General features: G+C 53.8%; 1 protein-coding gene across 4 annotated transcripts in view; it reads left to right on the top strand.

The window, feature by feature from the left end:
- Positions 1-19449, top strand: part of Pde2a (phosphodiesterase 2A) — a 91831-nt gene that overhangs the window by 42686 nt on the left and 29696 nt on the right. For all 4 annotated transcript variants that reach the window (XM_005074021.4, XM_005074022.4, XM_040757753.1 and 1 more), the window contains one exon: positions 18760-18849. In XM_005074021.4, coding sequence (XP_005074078.1) covers positions 18760-18849 — 90 coding nt within the window. The remainder of the gene's footprint in view (positions 1-18759; positions 18850-19449) is intronic.

Below are 19449 nucleotides of genomic sequence, written 5' to 3'. Positions count from 1 at the left end.
GCGGGGGCTGAAGGAGCCTGGCTCTAGGTTCTGTGCCTCTGTGTGCAGACTCTGTGCCTCAGCCATTGTCCCTACCGTCTGCACATTCAGATACGGTCCCTTCCCCATTCTACCAGCCGCATCCTCTCCACGAGGCCTCCCGGGACCAAGCCCTTTGTTCTCATCACTGTAGTCTCTCTTTCCTGTGTTTGGGTCCTGCTGCCTTCTCACTGATTAAGGATTCTAACCTAGGACTGTCCTAGCTCTGTTCTGGCCCAAACCCTTCACCCACCTCAAAGGACAGTCGTCATCAGCTTTGCCTTTTGGGAGGACCTGCTCTGGGTCTGTCACTTCCCACTGTGTGACCATGGGCCTGTCACGTAGTCATCCTGAACCCATCTCCCTCACCTGCAAGCACAGGTCATCCTCAGGTTCATATCCAGTTCAAGGTCAGCTTGGGATACATAATACTTTGTCTTAAAAAAATAACACACAAAAAGCAAGGAACAACAAAAAGCCCAAACAAAGAAAGAAGATCCCCTCTTTGTTACTGGGACAGAAATACTGTTATTGACATCAGTATCCAGAGCAGCTGGGAGGGCTGTGAGAACCTGGCCCAGGCCTGTGCCGCAGCAGCTTGTGGAATGAGCTTCCTTGCTCCGTGTTCGTTGGAGTCAGGGCTAAACTGTCTGCCCTCCACCACACACGTGCAAGACACTGCGTGAGGAGATCTGGGATGAGGCTTGTAGAAGTTTTGAGGCTTGGGCCATTCTTCTGGCACCTACTTGGTGGCACTAGCTTGGTGGCAGCAAAGGGAGCCATGCTGTCAGCACCCCTCCTCCCCCAGCAGGCCCTGAGTCAGCCTACGCTTTAGGCGTAGCCCCCTGGCCCCTGGCCAGCAGGGGGGGCCCTTCAGACTAATCCTGGGATCCCGGCCCTGGCATCGTCACTCTCAATGGGGACAGTTCAAGCTGGTGTATCGAAAACACCAAGTCGATGTCTCTGAGCTGGGACCAGGGACCAGGCTGTGTCCTGGGAGCGCTAGCTGGGGTGAAAGCTGGGAGAGGTGCTGAGGTCTCCGCAGGCGTGGGACAAAGGCACAGGTGTCTGTACCAAGCGCTCCATTGCGAGGCCCATGGATGCTTCTGGAGAAAATAAAGACCACACACACCCCTTGGCGTGGCACTGAGAACCCATGCCCCTGGCTTCTCTCTTGACACCAGCTCTTCCAGCCCTCCATGTACTTGCTCATACAGACCCCCAGGTTAAGTATCACCTCCTCTGTGGAGAGTCAATCTTCTCTCCCCCCCCCCCCCCCGGGCACTCTGAGCCTTCAGTTTCCCCTCGTGTAGCACTGGGCAGCGTGTTACACACACCACACAGTTGCTGGGCTGTGTGTCTCCTCCCAAGGGACTGAAAACATCTGACTCTCGTTGCTCATTTGGAGCCTGGCATACAGCGGGCGCTCAGTAGGGGCTTCTGGAATGAATGAGATTCCTGCGCACAGGGTCGGAGCAGTTCTAAGAAAGGCTCAGCTGGTGGGTTAGGGAAGTCATGGAGACTTCTGGGAGGTGGAACTGTGAGGATGGAGAGAGTCGAGGCCGGAGACAGACTGGTGGGTCAGCTCCTGACAGAACCAACGAACCCCAGGGAGAAGAAAGAGTCTGAAGTGCAGCCCCGAGAGGGGACCCTCAGGAGGTAGGAAGGTGTGGTTTGAGAGCTAGGGTCAAGATGGAGGCTCCCATGGTGGACGGGGGGGCGTGCACTGGTTTACAGTGGGCAGAGCGGGGAGCAGGCAAAGCAAGATCTCTGCCGTGGAGGAAAAAGGCTTGAGTGAGCACAGGCAGGCAATGGGGACAGCTCCACCCGTCAGGGGGCACAGGTCCCGGGCAAAGAGCACTGGGATGAGGCCGCAGACCTCGGCGAGCACTCTTTACTGAGTGCTTCTGCTCCAGCTGTTCTGCCTCCTCCTGAATGCTCACATCAAGCAAGAGGCCTCGGCGCTGCCCTGTGGCCCCGAGGGAGCTGCTGCCAACAAGTCGGCTGTGGCATCCACGGGGCCCCCGAGGCCCTGCCATCTGTCCGTGCCCACCTGTCAGGCTGCACAGGCCTGGGGCATGGAGGGCCTTGGGACTAGAGAAGAGGTTTCAGCTGTCACCCTGGCCTGTCTCTCTGTCTGCCCATCCATCTGTCCACACCCCGACTGGTGAGGGAACAGTGGAAATGGCATCACAGGTCAGAAAAAACATAGTCAGAAGGGAGAGGTGTCAGAGAAGATACAAGCTGGAATGAGGCCAGGCTTTGGGCAAGCTCAGACTCAGGGAGACATCCAGGCTCCTTGAGAACGCAGAGTCAGCTCAGGAAAACGGCAGGGACCTGCTGAGGGAGGCACAGCAGGTCCACGGTGGTGTTGGGGCAGACGCTCAGGGCCCAGGCATGAGCGTGAGAGATGAACCCCCCGCCCCCCACCCCATCCTGCTTGGCCCTTGGCTGTAAACACTCAGAGAACAAGTTCCGTTTCCCGGGAAATATTTATCTCAGGCCGTGTGGGGAGCGTGTGCGTTGGCCGGCTCGTGTCCTTCCTGCAGGTTGGCCTGGGCAAGAGGTGAGGGGCCTTGGCAGCCATGAGGGACAATCTGTAGGGCCATAGGAAAAGCCAGGAAGGAGGGGGCGTACCCTGAGTTCCCTGATTGGAGCCTGAGTCAGAACCATGCTGGCCCGGGAGGGAGGAACCTGTGTTTTCTAAATTCCACAGAGTGACCTCTGCTCTCCCATCCTGTCTTCATCCTTGTCAGCCCTGGCTCCACCAGGCTCCCGTGTCTAAGACATCTCGCTCCTGTCTGGTTCTCCAGCTCTGAGCCCTTTCTTCCTCTTCCTTCACATTTCTATCTCTCAGTGGCTTCCTTAGGGGTGACTTCCTCTGGGACAGCTTTTCTAACTCTGACCTTATGACCCTTTGTCATCTACCCTCCTTCTCCTTCCAGACTGAGGCCTGCTGATCTTGTCCAATGTCAGTCAGACAATGTTTGTCGTAGACTGCCAGGAGTCTCACTAGGAAGCAGAGGGCTGGGCAGGGCCAAGTGAGTATCTCCTGTGCCCCTCTCCTGGGACCAGCCAAAGCCCAGGCACTTGAAGAATTTGAGTATATTGAGGGGAGACCATGAAAAGCCCACGGGCCCACACAGAATCAGTGGGGAGGCAGAGAATCCCAGAGTTCTTGCTGACTGGCTTCAGACGTATGTCACAGACAGGGCCAGGCCCGACTGGACCCTGACAACAGGAAACCCCTGAAGGAACAAGCATCAGCTGAGGCCTCTGTGCACAACAACAGGAAACGGTGTTGACATGAGGCAGCAGCTCTGTGACTGTGCCCAGCTAAGGGATGGGCGTGGGTGTTGCTGCGGGTGACATTGAGGCACTGATTGTGGGACAGTGTGTGTTCTCTGGGGTGTGTAACATTGGGCCTGTGGCGTGTGACACGAAGTGTGTGACGGCGATCAGGGATACTGAGTGGAGAGTGAATGAGTCACTGGATATGTGACCTGGTTGTGTGACACTCTGAGACACTAAGTGTGTGAGACAGTAGGTACATCGTGTGTGACTGGGAGGTTAACGATGGGTACCTAGCGGGTGTGATGTCGTGGGAATCAGATGCATAAACACGGGGAGATGACACTGTGTGGTAACAGGTGTGTTCCTGGGCCTGTGGCTCCAGTGTCTTGACACTGAACTGTGAGACCCACTGTGCGTCCCAAGGATATGCTACAGCAAAACTGAATGTGAGAACAAGGGCGTGACATGAAGTGACATCGAGCGTGAGAAAATGGTTATGATGCTCGCAGCAGTCAGCCTGACGACTGCACGTGTGCTGCGTAAGGGCCACAACAAAGTGAATGCGGACGCACGATGCCGAGTGTGGCTGTTGTAGGAAGACAGCGATGACCTGAAGCAGGGGAGTAACGGCACAAAGGGCGTTTGGGGAGATGGCGCTGAGGGCTGAGTGTAATATGTCGGGTTGAGTGGCTCAGCGGGGAAGTAGGCAGACCTGCTGGAGGCTCCAGAGAAGCAAGCAGGCCTTTCAGAGGGTTGGGAGGTTGAAATGATTGAACCTGATGACTTTGAAAGTGAGAGAAAAAGAAGAGACCGTGCTGTCTCGTGGGCAGGAGAGGCTAATAAGAACCTCTCAAGTGGGCAGGGAAGACAGCTTAGTGGGGAAGGTGCCTGCCCAGTATGAGGATCTGCATGCTACCCTCCCACATTAAAAATAAAAGGCCTCATACAATGGCCTGCACTTGTAATCCTAGTTCTGGGGAGGCAGAGACAGGAGAAACACTGGGGCTTGCAGATCAGACAGCCAGACAGATTGAGGGCCATGTTCAGTGAGAGACCCTGTCGAAAAAGCTGATGTGGAGGGTGGGTGATGAAGATACCTGAGATTAATTAACCTCTGGCTTCTGTGCGCGCACACACATGCAAGCACGCACAGACACACAGCGGTCTCAGTGTGTGCTGGAAGCCAGGGCAGTGTGGTGACCTAGAAGCAGACATGAACAACGACACATCGCTATGCAGAGAGGGGTAGGGTTGCTGGACAGAGGGCAGGGTCAGGGAAGATGAAACTTCTTTTTATTGTGGAATTATTTTATTTTATTGAGACAGGGTCTCATTATGGAGCCCTGGGTGTCCTGGAACTCACTCTGTAGACCAGGCTGGCCTCAAACTTACATAGATCCACCTGCCTCTGCCTCTTGTGTGCTGGGATTAAATGTATTCACTACCACATCTGGCTCCAAATAAAAATACTTTAAGTACGATACCACCACGAAGAAGAATCCAACAAACTGCAGTACGACCCAGAATGAACAGTTGCCAAGACGTAGTCACCTGCAGCTCACATTTAGTCATATTAACTGTGTAGTTCCCTTTCACGTTTGTTTTCAGTTTTCTTTGCTTAAGTTGAAAACTATTTAACCGTGGTAAAATATGCACAGAGAGTTTTTTGTTCTTAAATATGTCCACATTGTTTACATTGTTTCTGAACCACTCTTCATTAAATATGTCCACATTGTTTACATTGTTTCTGAACCACTCTTCATCCTCCCAAACAAAATCTACCTAAACCCCTCTGCCCCCACAAACCCCTGTCCCCCACCCCACTGCCCCCCACCCCACTGCCCCCCCACCCCACTGCCCCCCCATCCCTCTGCCCCCACCCCACTGTCCCCCACCCCACTGTCCCCCACCCCACTGTCCCCCACCCCACTGTCCCCTACCCCACTGTCCCCTACTCCACTGTCCCCCACCCCACTGTCCCCCACCCCACTGTTCCCCCACCCCACTGTTCCCCACCCCACTGCCCCCCACCCCACTGCCCCCCACCCCACTGTCCCCCACAAACCCCTGTCCCCCCACCCCACTGTTCCCCCACCCCACTGTCCCCACCCCACTGTCCCCCAACCCACTGTTCCCCACCCCACTGTTCCCCACCCCACTGCCCCCCACCCCACTGTCCCCCCACCCCACTGTTCCCCCACCCCACTGTCCCCCACCCCACAGTCCCCCACCCCACTGCCCCCCACCCCACTGTTCCCCCACCCCACTGTCCCCACCCCACTGTTCCCCCACCCCACTGTTCCCCCACCCCACTGTCCCCCCCCTCGATGCAATCTCCCTCCCCTTCCTTGTCTCTAGGGGCCTTGTGCAATTGGAATCATGCATGCAGTATTTGTCTTTTGAGGACTGGCTTTTATGTCACGGGACATACTGTCTTAGAGGTTCATCTGTGTTGTGGCATGTGACAGGACTTTCCTTCTTTTTTTGCCAAGTGATAGTCCAGTGTACATGTTTTTGTTGATTTGTTTGTCCATTCACGGTCATGCATGTCACCTCCACTGTCCAGCTGTGGTGGATACTATGCCTACAAACGCAGATGTATGGAGATCCCTTCAGGACTCTGCTCTCAGTGATCTTGGGTATATATCCATAAGTACTCTTGCTGGACCGAATGGTAATAATCTACATTGATTCTCATGTTTCCCTTGCTTGTGTACACTTGCGTGGTGTGTGTGTGTGTAGACCATGGCACGGATGCGAAGGCAGAAGACAGCTTGCAGGAGCCAGGTCTACCACGCGGGTGTCAGGAATCAAACTCAGGGTTGGTGGCAAGCACCTTTAGCACCAAGTTTTCGTGCAGGCCTGTTTGTTTTGCCTCGTACCCCATGATGGCCTTGAACTCATGACCTTCTTGTCTCTGCCATCGAGCCCAGGAGCCACAGGTGTGCGCTAGCACGCTTGGCTGTGCTGTTGCTTGTTCACTTTACAAGTGGCCACACTGGGCCTCAGTGTCTGCATAGTGTGCAGTCTCACCTCCATGCGGAAAGGTTTCCGTCTCCACACCATAGCCAGCCCTGGCTGCTCTCTGGATTTCTTGGACACTAGTTTTCCTAGTGGGTGTGGCGTGGCCTCTTGCTGTGGTTTTGATTTTCTTTTCTAAACGGTTAGAGATGTTGAGCGTCTTTCCCCGTGGCCATTTCTGGGAAAATGTCTACTCAAGTCCTTTGTTCATACTTCGGAGTATTTGCTTTTTGTTGCTGTTGTTGGGCCAAGGCGGGTTTTTTTTTTTATGTATTAAATGTTTTATTAGACACAAGATTTGCAGGTATTCTCCCCCTCATTCTGTGGATCATTTTGCGGAAATGTTTTTGTTTTATTTTCTTTAGCTTAGCAGGTTCCCTTACGGCACTTTCACTTACAGTTTTTACTGGCTCCCCTTCCCCATCTTTCTGCTTCCTCATGGCCTCAACACTCACATCCCCTCTTAAACCCGTCTACCCAGCATTTCACCCGCTACTTCCAAGTCATGTTTATTCCGTTATTTGTCTGTTTCTGAGGCTGAGAGGTGCTGGGTGGCATCGGAATGAGACAGTGTGACACAGGACCAGCGTGGAAGCTTCACCTAGTGCCGCAAAAGGGCGAGAGACAGTGGCCCGATGGGATGCGAGATACAGAGAGTGTGGACACCCTGAGAGAAGGTGATAGTGATGAGTCACTGTGTGACGCTCAGTGTGGACACTGGAGCGACCCTGTGTCATCGAGTGTGGGACCTGCTGTGATTAGGTGATGGGGACTGTGTGCTTCTGTGGTGTGGCACAGAGCGTAACACTGTGGGGCGGGGCGGGGCGTGAGAGGGACTGAAGATGTTTTGTGTGTGGTGATGCCCAGGGTCAGTCCCAGTCTCACTTGCTGACCATCAGAGGGAGGATGAGCATGGTAGCATGGACAAGAAGACTTTCTCAACTGGGATAGAAATGGTGTCTATGAGCTGGTGTGAGGAGCCCTTCCTGCTCTGGGTACCTAGGGAGGATTTGCAGTTGCAGAGCTGCCTTTACCCTGGTAGAAGACGTCTGAGGCTGCCCAAGCTGACCAAGAGCAGTGCCCCAGGCTCTGTCTGAAGCTCATCAACTTATTTATTGAGTCTCAGTTTCCTCAAGTACCGCATAAGGTCCCCCATGCTGGGTGAGGGTTCTGTCTCTTGAGGTACTTCCCCCTCGACCCTGGAACTCCAGGCGTTTAGCTGACAGGAGCACCCATGGGAGCATCTGTGAGAGATGTGCTCCCATGCCCTCCGCCCTCCTTTCTCTCCCTGCTCACTTTCTCTTGTCCCTAGCTCAGCCTTGTGGTGACATCCTCACTCATCCCTGCATTCCTTTCTCCCAGACCCCTGCTGTACTGGCCAGCCCATGAGCCTTGCACAGGTTCTGGGGCCTCATTCAATTAAGACGATGCACTTGGCTCATGGAAACAACACAACCCATAATTTGGTTAATCACACCCGTGGGGGGTTCTGGGCCTGATGGGGAAAGTGGGGAAGGGTAGGAGGCTCATACCAACAGCTGAGGACATAGGTCTCCACTGCCTGTTCCAGGACCCTAACCACTCCCTCAGGCTCTTTTAGGAGCCAACATGGTCCAAAGCTTGGGTCATCCCAAACCCAGTGAGAGGTGCCCCTGGTTGAGTCCCCACCTGACTCTAGGCCTGTTTCCTAGTGAAACCATGAGAGTTGGGCCGCAGGGGATCTCAGAGCCCCCAGGCTGGCTTAGCTGGGCCCAGTATCTCAGCTAGAGTCTGTTCTCCTCATGGCTTCTGTAGGACATTCTCCTGAGCCTCAGAGAGGGACAGCTCAAGGGAGGGTCAGAGGGGTTGAGTCTTAGAAGCTAGGAAAGGGTGGGTTGTCCTGCAAACCTCATCTGAAATGTGACATTCTAGTTCCAGAGTCAAGTCCCTCTAGTATCAGGTTTCCTGGGAGTAGGGCAGGAAGGGACCTGCCATTGCTTGTTATCTACAAGGCCTCTTAACCATGCATATTATTTCTTGGACAAGGACTCCAGAGGAGCGGAATGGCACTGAAGTTGGGCCTTCTCTCTGTACTGAGACTTGTCTCTCATGGAGGAAGGCTGGGGTTACTTCTTTCTCAACTTTCCCAAAGGTGGTCTCACATACCTGCAGTTAACTTAGGCAAAACGTGGCTGATTTTACTTCTGGGGAAGGTACTATCTGCAGGACAGATCGCTGAGACTTGGTTAGACTTTTTAAACAATGATTTATTTTATTTTATCTGCGTTGGTATTGGCCTGCCTGCATGTCTGTGTGAGGGTATTGGATCCCCTGGAACTGGAACTGCAGACAGTTGTGAGCTGCCATGTAGTTGCTAGGAATTGAACCTGGGTCCTCTGGAAGAGCAGTCAGTGCTCTTAACTGCGGAGCCATCTTTCCAGCCCCTGGGTTAGACTTTTTGAAAGATTTGTTGAATATGCGTGGCATATCCTGCAGCAGAGAGGTGGGTCCCCATCTCAGGAAGGTGATGGAGGGGGTGAGCTGTGCATGGTGGGAAGAATCTGACCCAAGATGCCAACACTCAGCTAGAGATTAATCTGCTCAGTCAGACACAAGACCAGCCACCAGGCCGTTCGTGGTCTCCCAGACAGCCACACACTCACTGTACACACCAGACTCACCTCAACCTCAATGACCTTATTCGTCCATGCCTGGACACAGGTGGTGATGGCCACCCATAAATACAGATGGCCACATGGGTACAGGGGAATTACAGATACATGCACTTTGCTCCTCCACAGGCTTCCACGGAAGTACAGACCACATACTTTCACACAGATGTTTCTCTCTCATGACCCAAGGGACATATTCAGCTGTGGTCATGTGATGGCCCTCAGGGACACACCATTATGGATGGCATGTGCTTAGGTCACTAGTAAAGTGAGAGCTCCCAGCTCCCCACTGAGTGAGGAAGAAAAAAACAATTCTGATGAATGTACCCAGTTTCGCAATGAGAAAAGCCTCTCAAATGCTATTAAAAATTTCCTCTGCAAAATAAAATTTGTTTTGAATCACACAGAAGGTCTGAGGTTCTGGGGGGAGGGCATGTTCTCTCAGAAATCCCAGGCTCATAATTACCCAGTCCTGGTGTGTGCGAAACTGTATTCGTGTGCTTGAGCACATGTATGTTCTGGCCCCAGCTCCCGGGCCCTGATGATATGAGAAGGGAGAGTGGGAGAAATTCTGCAGAATCCGGATGTTTGTTCTCTGGCTTCTGGGTCCTCCAAAGGCAAATAAATAGCTTTGGATGCCAGCCTGCCTGCCGGGTGGGGCTGGTGAGTGTGTGAAGAGCCGGCTTCTGTCCCTGGAGCCCCACCAGCTGGGATCCTGTGCATCAAAGCAGTGACGGAGGTCCTGGACAGTTCCTGCTGTGCCTCTCTCTGGGGAGTGGTTCTGGCAGCTGAAAAAATGGAGGTAGGGAGCAGGTGAGGCTGGGTGAGCTTCACTTGGAGGCTGAGCTAGACAGTGAGACGTGGGACCTAGGACAAATGAAAAAAGGCTGGGAGGAGACATGGAGAGGGCAGTGGGAGCATAGACACAGGACCTCAGAGCCTACAAGGTCTCCCTACCAACTCTCTGGTCCCACTGGGGATGTGCTAGGCCCCTGAGGCCTGACTCCTGCCCTGCTGCATATGGGGGAGCAGGGAGAGAAGAAGGGATGAGAGCCAGGGAACAGGGTTTGGGCTCCTGAGGACCAGGCCAGACCTGTAAGGACAGAAGAGAAGAGAAGATGCTGGGTGCAGCACATGGGGGAACAAAGATGGGGGGAGGGGTAAGGAGGGTCATGGGCAGAAGGCAACTGTGGGGCAGAGGCTGGAGTTTGAAGAGACCCAGAAAGAACTGAAGTGACCGCGTCCTCTGGTCTCTTTGCCCCTCTGAAGGTAGCTGCAGGAACTTTGCCAAAAGCTCCTCATAGCCTAGGAACTCAGAGTCCATGGGGATCTGAGGAGCCAGGGCCATTCCACAGGGGGACTCTTGGGCCACACTTACGTTTTAGCAGAGCACTGCACAGGGTCAGGGAGACCAGCAAAGGACACATCCCAAAGGCAGGGGCATGCCTGAGATGAACCCTGTCCAGACAATTCCTCGCTCCAGCCCCCAGTAAAGAAGGACTATTTTTAGGAATAATAAAAGTGCTCACACATTCCAGCAGGGGCAGGGAGAGGGGAGGAGGGGCAGGAGTCAGCGCAGAGTGTGCGTGCCGTGCGTGGGGGAGCTCCCCTTCCCCAGGTCTCTGGTCATGCCTTCAAGGGTTTCCCTAGGAGGAGGGGGCCATCCCTGGCTGGTACTGCCCCTCCAGTCCTGTCTCCAGGGTCCCCTCCTGGCTCCCATGTGTTTCCTTGTTTCTGAATTGGTCTCTGTCCCTGTCTTTCTCATACTCCCATCCTCCTGGGATTTGGGGAACAGCTGGGATGGGCTAAGTTGTGAGGATGAAGCCAAATCCAGTCACAGGAGGAAGCTGTGTGAGACTGTGGGATTGACAGACACCAGAGAGTCACACCAAGACAGGCAGACACACAGGTCACACTGAGAGTCAGGACCAAGCCCCTGGCAGGTACCACGGGGTAGCCAGTTCTCTGCCTGGCCCCAGAAGAGCCCAGTGTCAGACCCTGGCCAGCCTTTCCTTCCTGCCTTCCACAGGCCGTACATCATCCTGTGTCAAGCCGGTGCCGCTTACCATTTATCATCTATTGTGGGCACAGCGGGAAAGGGGAAGATGGAAGAGTAAGAAACTAGAGACTCCACCCACGCCTAGGGAGAGACACCCAGTCCCACTCCACATTGGAGAGGTGACCAGTCTATACCATGGCCAAAGCAGCACATGAGAGGCCCAAAGCCACAGGAAAGAGGGGGCCATGCCTCTAAGAGGGGAGAACCTGACTAGTCTTTTTGCCTCCTCTGGACTTTAATACACCTCATACCAAACTGTGGGTCCAATGCCATGACACCCGAGACCTATAGACTCTGGTTCGTAGGGATTCCCAAGAGGGCTGGGCTGGGAACAAGTGTCCTGGTGTAGGAAGACTTCCTAGAACAAGTGATGCTGGTTCTCCCTGGGTGCCTCTGATTCATTGGCCTTAGGTTTTTCCCCACCCCAAGACGATCCTGAAGAACAGAAGGTCTGCCTTGCCAAGATACTTTGAAAATGCTGTCAAAAGTTGCCAGTGAAAAGCACCCCCTCATTCCAGAGGCTCTTCCTCTAGGACTTTCATCACGCCCAACTTGGGGCCCAGAGGCCTCCACTGTCTCCCTGCCTGGAGCCTCCAGCAGAACTGGGGGGCCACCTTTCTGCTCCGGAATGCACAGGTCTCCAACATTTCTAGACTCTTGTTGGGGGCCAGCAGATGCTAAGAGCTAGATAGGAGAGACTGGGAAGCTAATGGCACACGGTGCTGGGAAGGGAGCACCCACTATGCTGTAGGGTCCCAGGCGAGAGGACCACTCTCTCCTTCATTTTTCCTATCTTTGCCTTGGTCACCAATTCCTTTGATACTTGTCCCTCTCTGACACTGGTCCAGGCACTCATCATCCCTTTCTCCTGATTGTGTCACTCTGTCTGATTTTGGGAGGCTTCTGAACTTGCTGTGTCAAACTTTTAACCTATCTTCGAGGGCGTGTGGGGGTTGGGGTTCAGACAGTCGGACTCATGGAGCCAAGAGCTGGAGGTCAGCCACCCCACCAAGGACTTTTTACAGGCCACTGGTGCCCTTTGGTCCCTTTCTGTACACCCTGGGGGACAGTGTACTCAGCTTCCTTGCAGCTTAGACATCTCCCCAGGCACAGCTCTGAGTCACCAGATGCTTACACCGGCCTCCGTTGAATGTCCCACTGTGCTTAGTCCAACCCTCATGGTCACAGAGACAGGAAGCCGAGATGACCGGGTGGTAACGGTGAAGGGATTATTATGATGTGCTTTGGAGCTATGCTGTGCTGGTAGGATGCCTGAGGAGGACTGTGGTGCCCGAGTGGTCCTACTGTGTGGAGGAGGCAGCTGAAGGTGGGGAGGGTGAGGAGAAGCCAGAGCCTGACTATGTCAACATGATCTTCTACCTTCCAGGCAGGACATCACCTCCTTGCCATACTCAACTCTGGCCTCTCTCCTTTGCCATGACATCTGTTCCCTTATCCCTCTCATCCAGACTGGAGAGCAGCTGAGACCGGGAGAATTAATACCCTCTGCCTTCTCTCCAAACCCCTTCCCTCTTTATAACCCCACTCCTTACCCTGGAGGGCTCTAAAGGGGCCAGGGACAGTGGTAGGACCTTGGACAGAAGTTCAGCCTGGCTGGGGCAGAGTGGGGGTCCGGGGGGACCTGGCTGTGGGTGTGGGGTGAAAGGAGCCAACAGAGGGCGAGTGGGGATTCCTTCGGGAGGCGCCAGGACAGGCGCAGGTGTATTCTACAGTGCACGTGTCTCCAGTGTGGCTCAGAGGCTGGAGACGCGGCCCTGTTGGAGTAACAACTGAAGCCAGAGTCTACGAAGGGTGGTGGGCCAAGGGAGAGGAGGGTGTGGCAGGGCAGTGGAAAAGGGGGGAGAGGGAGGAGGAGAGAGAGAAGGGATGACAAGGGAGGCCCTTCCTATAGTGCTAGCCTTCTGAGTTGCAGGCGACTCCTCCCATGTGCCTTCTGTCACCAACTCACCCCTGGCCACAGCACAATCTCCCTTTCTCACTCTCCTGCCTCCCCTCCTTGGGGATCTTCCCAGTGGAGTCTCTTCATGTTGGGGTAGCATCCACTTGTCCTCTGAGCTGCCCTCTCTAGAGCAAAGCCTCCATCCTGGCCCTTAGCCCTCTGCCTCTAAAGAGGCATGAGTGAAAGATGGCTCTCAGGGCCAGCAGCAGCAGTTGCCTCTAGGAACGGGGGTTGAGGGGTGGTGATGCAAATTCTTGGACCTCTTCCCAGACAAGCTGAGTCAGAAACTCTGGGGGGTAGGGCCAGCACTCTGTATTTCAGCAGCCCTCCAGGTGACTCTGGGGCATGTCAAAGTTTGGGAACCACTGAGGGACACCTGTGACTACAGTCAGTACCTGAGAAAGCTACCTTCCCATCCTCATAGCTAGAGTCTCTCAGGGCATTAACGTCTGAGCTAACCCACCAGTCCTCTGAGTTGCCCAATGTCACCTAGCCTTCTTCCTTCCTTCTGCCTCTGGCCCAGCTCAACCTTGCTATGAGGAGGCCTGTGGATGCAAGTGTTAGCACACACAGGCAGCTCTTGATATATTTCAGGCACCAGGTTTGCTGGAGGCGGCTCTTTGGGCAGGTGGCAGGCGTGGGCGGGTTGGGAGGGAAGGAGCCACCTTGTCTTGCTTCCTCTGTTTCCTGGCTTGGTGGCTGGGCAGATGTGAGGAGCCAAAGAGGAGGCCTGTGGTTCTGGGCTTGGGTTTCCCTACTCTGAGTTCCAAGGACTCCTCCTGGATGCTTCTACTAAATGCCCTAACTGAGCCGTGGCACTGGCCAGTGACAGCCATGTGCTAGACATGGAGATGGACACACTCTCCTGTTCACCTGGAAAGATTAGGAAGTGTGTGTGTGTTGCTCACCAGAACAGGAGGTCAGACACAAGAGGAGGTGGTGTCTGCTCCAGACTTCTGATTTTCCCCACCGTGGCCACTTTCTGGGGCCCCCATTCATGGCTGCACTTCTTTTGTCTGGTGTTTTTATCTGTGTTCTCTAGATGATCTCTTGGAGATCTGGGGGAGGAGTAGGTAGGGGAGACAGGAGTGGCAGGGGCGGGGAGTATGCAGGGAAGGGGAGAGTGGGTGGAGACCAGGAGAAAAGCCAGGATGTGGAGGTGGATGCGGCGATGTGAACAGACAGGAGTTCAGAGCAGCATGGACAGACGGACATCGACGAGGGGTGATGGAGAGAGGCAAAGAGGCACTCAGAGGGATGGGAGAGCTTGGCCCAAAGGGAAGGAAAGAAGCAGACGGGCCAAGGAGTTCCAGGGTCCTGGGGAATCTCCCTTTGGAGGAGGATGTCAGATTGCAGACTGTGAGGACAGCTTCTAACTGCAGGCTAGGAAGGGACCCAGAGCCAGCAGGGTTAGATGACTTGGCTGAGATGGTCCCGGGGTACAGCTTGTGTCTTAGTTTGGAGTTTGATATCATCACTTTCTTGTGGGGGGTCCAGGTGCCAGGCCGTGGAGAGAGCTGTTGGAGGGTTTGTGTTGGCGGGAAAAGACATGGATCATTATGGGGGTGCAATAAGAGACCATCTTAAGTCATGACCCTCGACTCAAGGCCATCTGTCCCTGTGGGTGCATCCAAAGGAGAGAAGACCAAGGTTTCTAGTTTCATATAATCTTGGACTCTATGAAGGAGTTAGAAGCAATTCAGTATGGGCCCTATGCTCTCCCCAAACAAGCGCACAAATGCTGTTTCAGGCCCAGGCTTCAGAAAACTAGCAATCTCCCTGGTTTCAGAGAAACCCTTCTTCCCGCAGTCCCCTTTCTTGGTACCTGGGGAGTAAAACTAGTACTTGGGCATGGCGCTGTCTGCGGTGCTGAAGGCAGTCTCTGCCCACAGCGGCAGGTGGAGAACAGCAGGTAAGGGGGCTGCAGAGAGCCAAGGGCTCTGTTCATCCTCCCGCCTACCGTCCACAAGCTACCACCCACCATTCACCCATTTCCTAACCCTTCCGGGTCTACCTACCTTCTATCCACTTTCCCATCTTCTACTCTATTTGTCCACTCACCCAGCCACCGACCCACCAGTTTTCACATTACCTGTCTACCCACCCATCTCCCATCTAACCACTTTACTCACCCTTCCACTGATGTTCTCACTCACCTGTCCATCTACTTATGCATCCACCATCTCCCCGTTTCCCATGTAATAATCAGTTTATTCACCCCTTCCCCGCCCACTCACCCATTTCCCCATCCATCCATCCATCCATCCATCCACCCGCCATCCACCCACTCACCTATTTTCCCAACCACTCATTTACCCATCCACCCACCCACCCCATTTATCCATCCATCCAACATTCACCTATTTTTCAGCCTACCCACTCACCCTCATCAAATTAAACCACAAAACTACAGAACTAGATGCAGCAGTGTGGAAAGACCCACTCGCGTTAAGAAGGAAGTCAAGACTCAGAAGAGGAAAGGGGTGTGTTCAAGGCCACAGGGAGCTTCTGTCGTCAATCTGGGACAGGCCTGGAAATCACTGCTCTTGTCTATACACCACAGATTCTCCCCTGGGGTCTGGAAAATTGCCTGGTTATTATGTTGATATTTACCCTGGTGTTTGTTCACAAAAGCAGCAAGGACAGGAAATGTGACCGCCTCCACCCACCCTGAACCAGGGCTCTCGTGTGTGTGCAGATGTGCTATGTGCATTCAGGTGTGCGTGTGTGTGCATGTGTGCGTGCGCGTGTGTGTGTGCATGTGTGTGTGTGTGTGAGTGTGTGTGTGCATGCACATTTCTCTCTGTGTGTGTATCTGAGGCATCTACATGCAGGTGCAGGCTAAAGTGTATAGATGGCAGCATGATCATGTGGCACATGGGCAGAGATGCTATGTTTTTCCTTTTCTGTTCTTTTGAGAGTCCTGGGGCGCTAACCCTGTTTGAGGCTGGCTCCCCACTGGGCCTCCATTTCAGGAATTGCCCCATTTCCCATTCACAGCTGTTTCCTCCCCCAAGGCTGCAGCTCTGTCCCGTGAGCCCAGGCAAGCACTGGACTTGACTCCCCTCCCCCTGTTGGTGTAGTGGTTGTTAAGTTACTTCCAGATCCTGGGGGAATGGGGGACTCACCAGTGCAACTGGCATTTGAGCAAGCTGTGAAGGCCTCTCTGAGTGCTAGGTCTGAAGTGGCCCATTTCCCTCAGTGCTTCCAGCATCCAACACCCTACTTCTGGGCAGGTCAGACATCAAAGCAGATGGAGAACTGGCTGCCAGTCTTAGAGCCTCAACGCCACTAGGCTGCACCCTACTTACTCAGCCAAGGGTGAAGAAACCCTCCTTGCTCGTCCCCGACTGTCCCCAAGTTTTCTTTCCTCACCCACCCACTCCCCACTGCCATTGTCCTGCCCTTGACCTAAAAACTTGCAGAAAACTGATCAATCAGAACAAAGGCCAGACAAGAACAACCAATTGAAGTAAAGGACAGCTCAAGATGTCTGCCAATCAAAGCAAAGGGCAGGTTGAAGAGCTGACCAATCAGAACAAAGGACACACTGTTTTTCTCTAAGCCCCTGGGGTGAGAGATGGGAGTTGGGTGCTGAGTATACTTAGATAGGGGTGGGAGATCTGGAGGTTTGGGTGACCTCTGACCTTCAGATGGCCATCGTTTCTCTTTTAACCTCAGTTTCCCCATCTCTTCAACGGGGAGACAGCTATCTGCAGCCTGTGGTTTTCTCTTGCATGTAAGGCTTGTCCATTGCTTTGACTCCACTGCCTTGCTTCCCTAGCACGCAGGTGACAGCTATCACTGAAGTGAGACTGTCCCTGGTCTCCTCTTAGCCATCCTCCTGCCTCCAGGCAGGAGTGGGTTTACAAGGGTGCCACACCTGGATTCCTGTCCTTGAAGCCCCAGTCTGGAGAGTGTGGGTTAAGAAAACTATTTTTTTTTTTTTAGATTTTTCTGGGTATGGGATCTTCCCTCTGTGGTCTTCGGCCTTGACCTTGAGAGCACACAGTAGCCTGTGACAGTGCTGTGTGAGCAGTTGATTTGGGGGTCTCTGGTCTGTGCTACATGAGGAAGTAGCTGTTCCCATGGGAACCTAGAAGGGTGTGACATTGTCATGCTGGTGTCTTCAAGGATGGAGGAACCCTATGGAAGGGTAGCACTGAGGCTGTGCAAGCTATGCCTGACGGTCACAAGCATGCAGAATTAGGGGTTGTGGTGTTTGGAATCAACTGCTTCCAGTGTCCAAGAGTGGATAGACATCAACCTATGACCAAGATGTCGTATACCCTTGATGGTGGCAGATATCAAGGCAAGGCCTGGGCAGGGAAAGCACTGCCTGCTTGTTGTCCCTCCCACTGGGAAAACTGTGTGTGTGTGTGTGTGTGTGTGTGTGTGTGTGTGTGTGTGTGTGTGTGAACAAGGAGACTTGGCAGTAACATTTGGAGCTGACACCTGGAACCTGGAGGGACCCCAGGCTTCATTCAGACCCCAACTCAGGACTACCCTCTCCAGCCTTCTTGTCAGGCAGCCTCTGGCTCATTCTTGACCACCTTGGGGGTGGGAAGCCAGTGCTCCCCTTGGTCTTTGCAGTGTGGCTGTGCTGGGAAGAGGGCCTATTCTCCACTGGATGGTGCCAACTTCCTGTGAGATCCTTTGGGTCCTCTGGCCATTCAGTAGCCTCAGAGTTCCTCCCCCACTCTAGTGTCTGAGGATGTGGAGTTTGGAGACAGAAGCTTTAGGCTGAGCCTTCCTAGATATCCAGTCTCAGCCACGTGCTGTATTTGGATTCTAACTGCCACCTTGAAGGGGCCATATCATCTGGATAAGTCTCATCTTGTTCTTATCTGGAACACAAAGAGTTGAGGATGGTTTAGCCACATTACAGAAGTGAGGAATTGGCACCTCCCCTATTGGGCTAACAACTTTTTAATGAATATAACTCTGGTATTTCAGCATTTTAATTTATATCAGCTATATGCTAACTGTGGGGCCTACTAAGACCCTCAACATGACATCATTTTTACAGGAGAGCCATGCCTCCATAGTCAATTACTCCTCTATAGTTATTCACTTTGTTTTCTGAACAGAGATCTACAGGGAAGACATCGGGAAGGACTTCCCAGGGTTGGGGAGAGGGCACCGCTGAGTGGATGGTGTGAGTCACCACTCTGCCTTGGCCTTGGTCCCCTGTTCCGTTACCTTTCTCTTTGATCCCCTGTGGCTCTGGCCAAGTTAATGAAGTGAGAAGAAGAGACCTTTGTTGTCTCGGTTCCGGCTCTCCAAGGACGTGGCCTGTTCCTGGGAGGCGGAGGCTAGGAGGCCATCAAGGCTGACTTTGCCTTCCCCGCTTGCAGTGTTCTAACTCTGTTGCACCTACCTTTGTGCTCAGCCACTCACAGCCCCCATGCTCACTGCTTTCAGCCCAGCTCTGACTCAGTGGAAACTGTGCCACGGCCCCTCCAACATACAGGCACCAGAGGTATCCCTTTCCTAAAGACAGGAAGACCTGTGTAGACTTCAGGCTTGACTTCAGAATTCACTGTGAGGCCTTAGCTAGGCCTCTGGTCCATCTCCGAGACTCAGTTTCCCCAGATGCAAGGTGAGGGGACTTGGACAGTCTATGGCCTTAGCACTGCTGGAGTCTGATGCTTAAAGCTCAAGTGTCTAAGTCCTGGGTTCATCTCACAGTCCCTGGGCCAGGATTCTGCCTGAGCCACCAGGCAGAACAACCCATGCTCGTTCTTCTCTTCCAGGATGCTTTGCTGAGCCTGGGTGCTGTGATCGACATCGCTGGCCTGCGTCAGGCTGCCAAGGATGCCCTCTCAGCCGTGCTCCCCAGAGTGGTAGGTGTCCTCCTTCACATCCCCTTCCTGCCCTCCCTGTGCTCCCCAGAGTGGCAGGTGTCCCCTTCACATCTTCCTGCCCTCCCTGTGCTCCCCAGAGTGGTAGGTGTCTCCTTCACAGTCCCTTCCTGCTCTCCCCGTGCTCCCCAGAGTGGTAGGTGTCCCCTTCGCAGTCCCTTCCTGCCCTCCCCGTGCTCCCCAGAGTGGTAGGTGTCCCCTTCACATTCCCTTCCTGCCCTCCCCGTGCTCCCCAGAGTGGTAGGTGTCCCCTTCACATCCCCTTCCTGCCCTCCCCTTCCAGCCTTTGCAGCTCTGAGCTGCTCCTCACCCTGCCCAGACCCTCATTGGGTTTGGGTGTATGTGCAGCAGGAGAGGTAGAGGACAGACATGAAGAATTTCCCAGATATCCAGTCTTGGTGGTCCTAGGGGGCTCACTCTTGATGTGTAGATCTAGTGTTGGATTAAAGCAGTTAGCAGTCTTACAGTCCTCTGTCTCTCATAGCACCATGAATGGGATGGTCAGTCAGAGGAGATAATCACAGTCACCTGGACCCTGAGTGTCTTGTTGGGGACATTGTGTATCCCTTCAGCAGTCCTCGG

The sequence above is a fragment of the Mesocricetus auratus genome, unplaced genomic scaffold (genome assembly GCF_017639785.1).
Source record: "Mesocricetus auratus isolate SY011 unplaced genomic scaffold, BCM_Maur_2.0 Super-Scaffold_4256, whole genome shotgun sequence".
NCBI classification, from domain to species: Eukaryota; Metazoa; Chordata; class Mammalia; order Rodentia; family Cricetidae; genus Mesocricetus; species Mesocricetus auratus.
The sequence above is the reverse complement of the archived record's forward strand: the minus strand, read 5'-3'. Positions and strand labels throughout refer to the sequence as shown.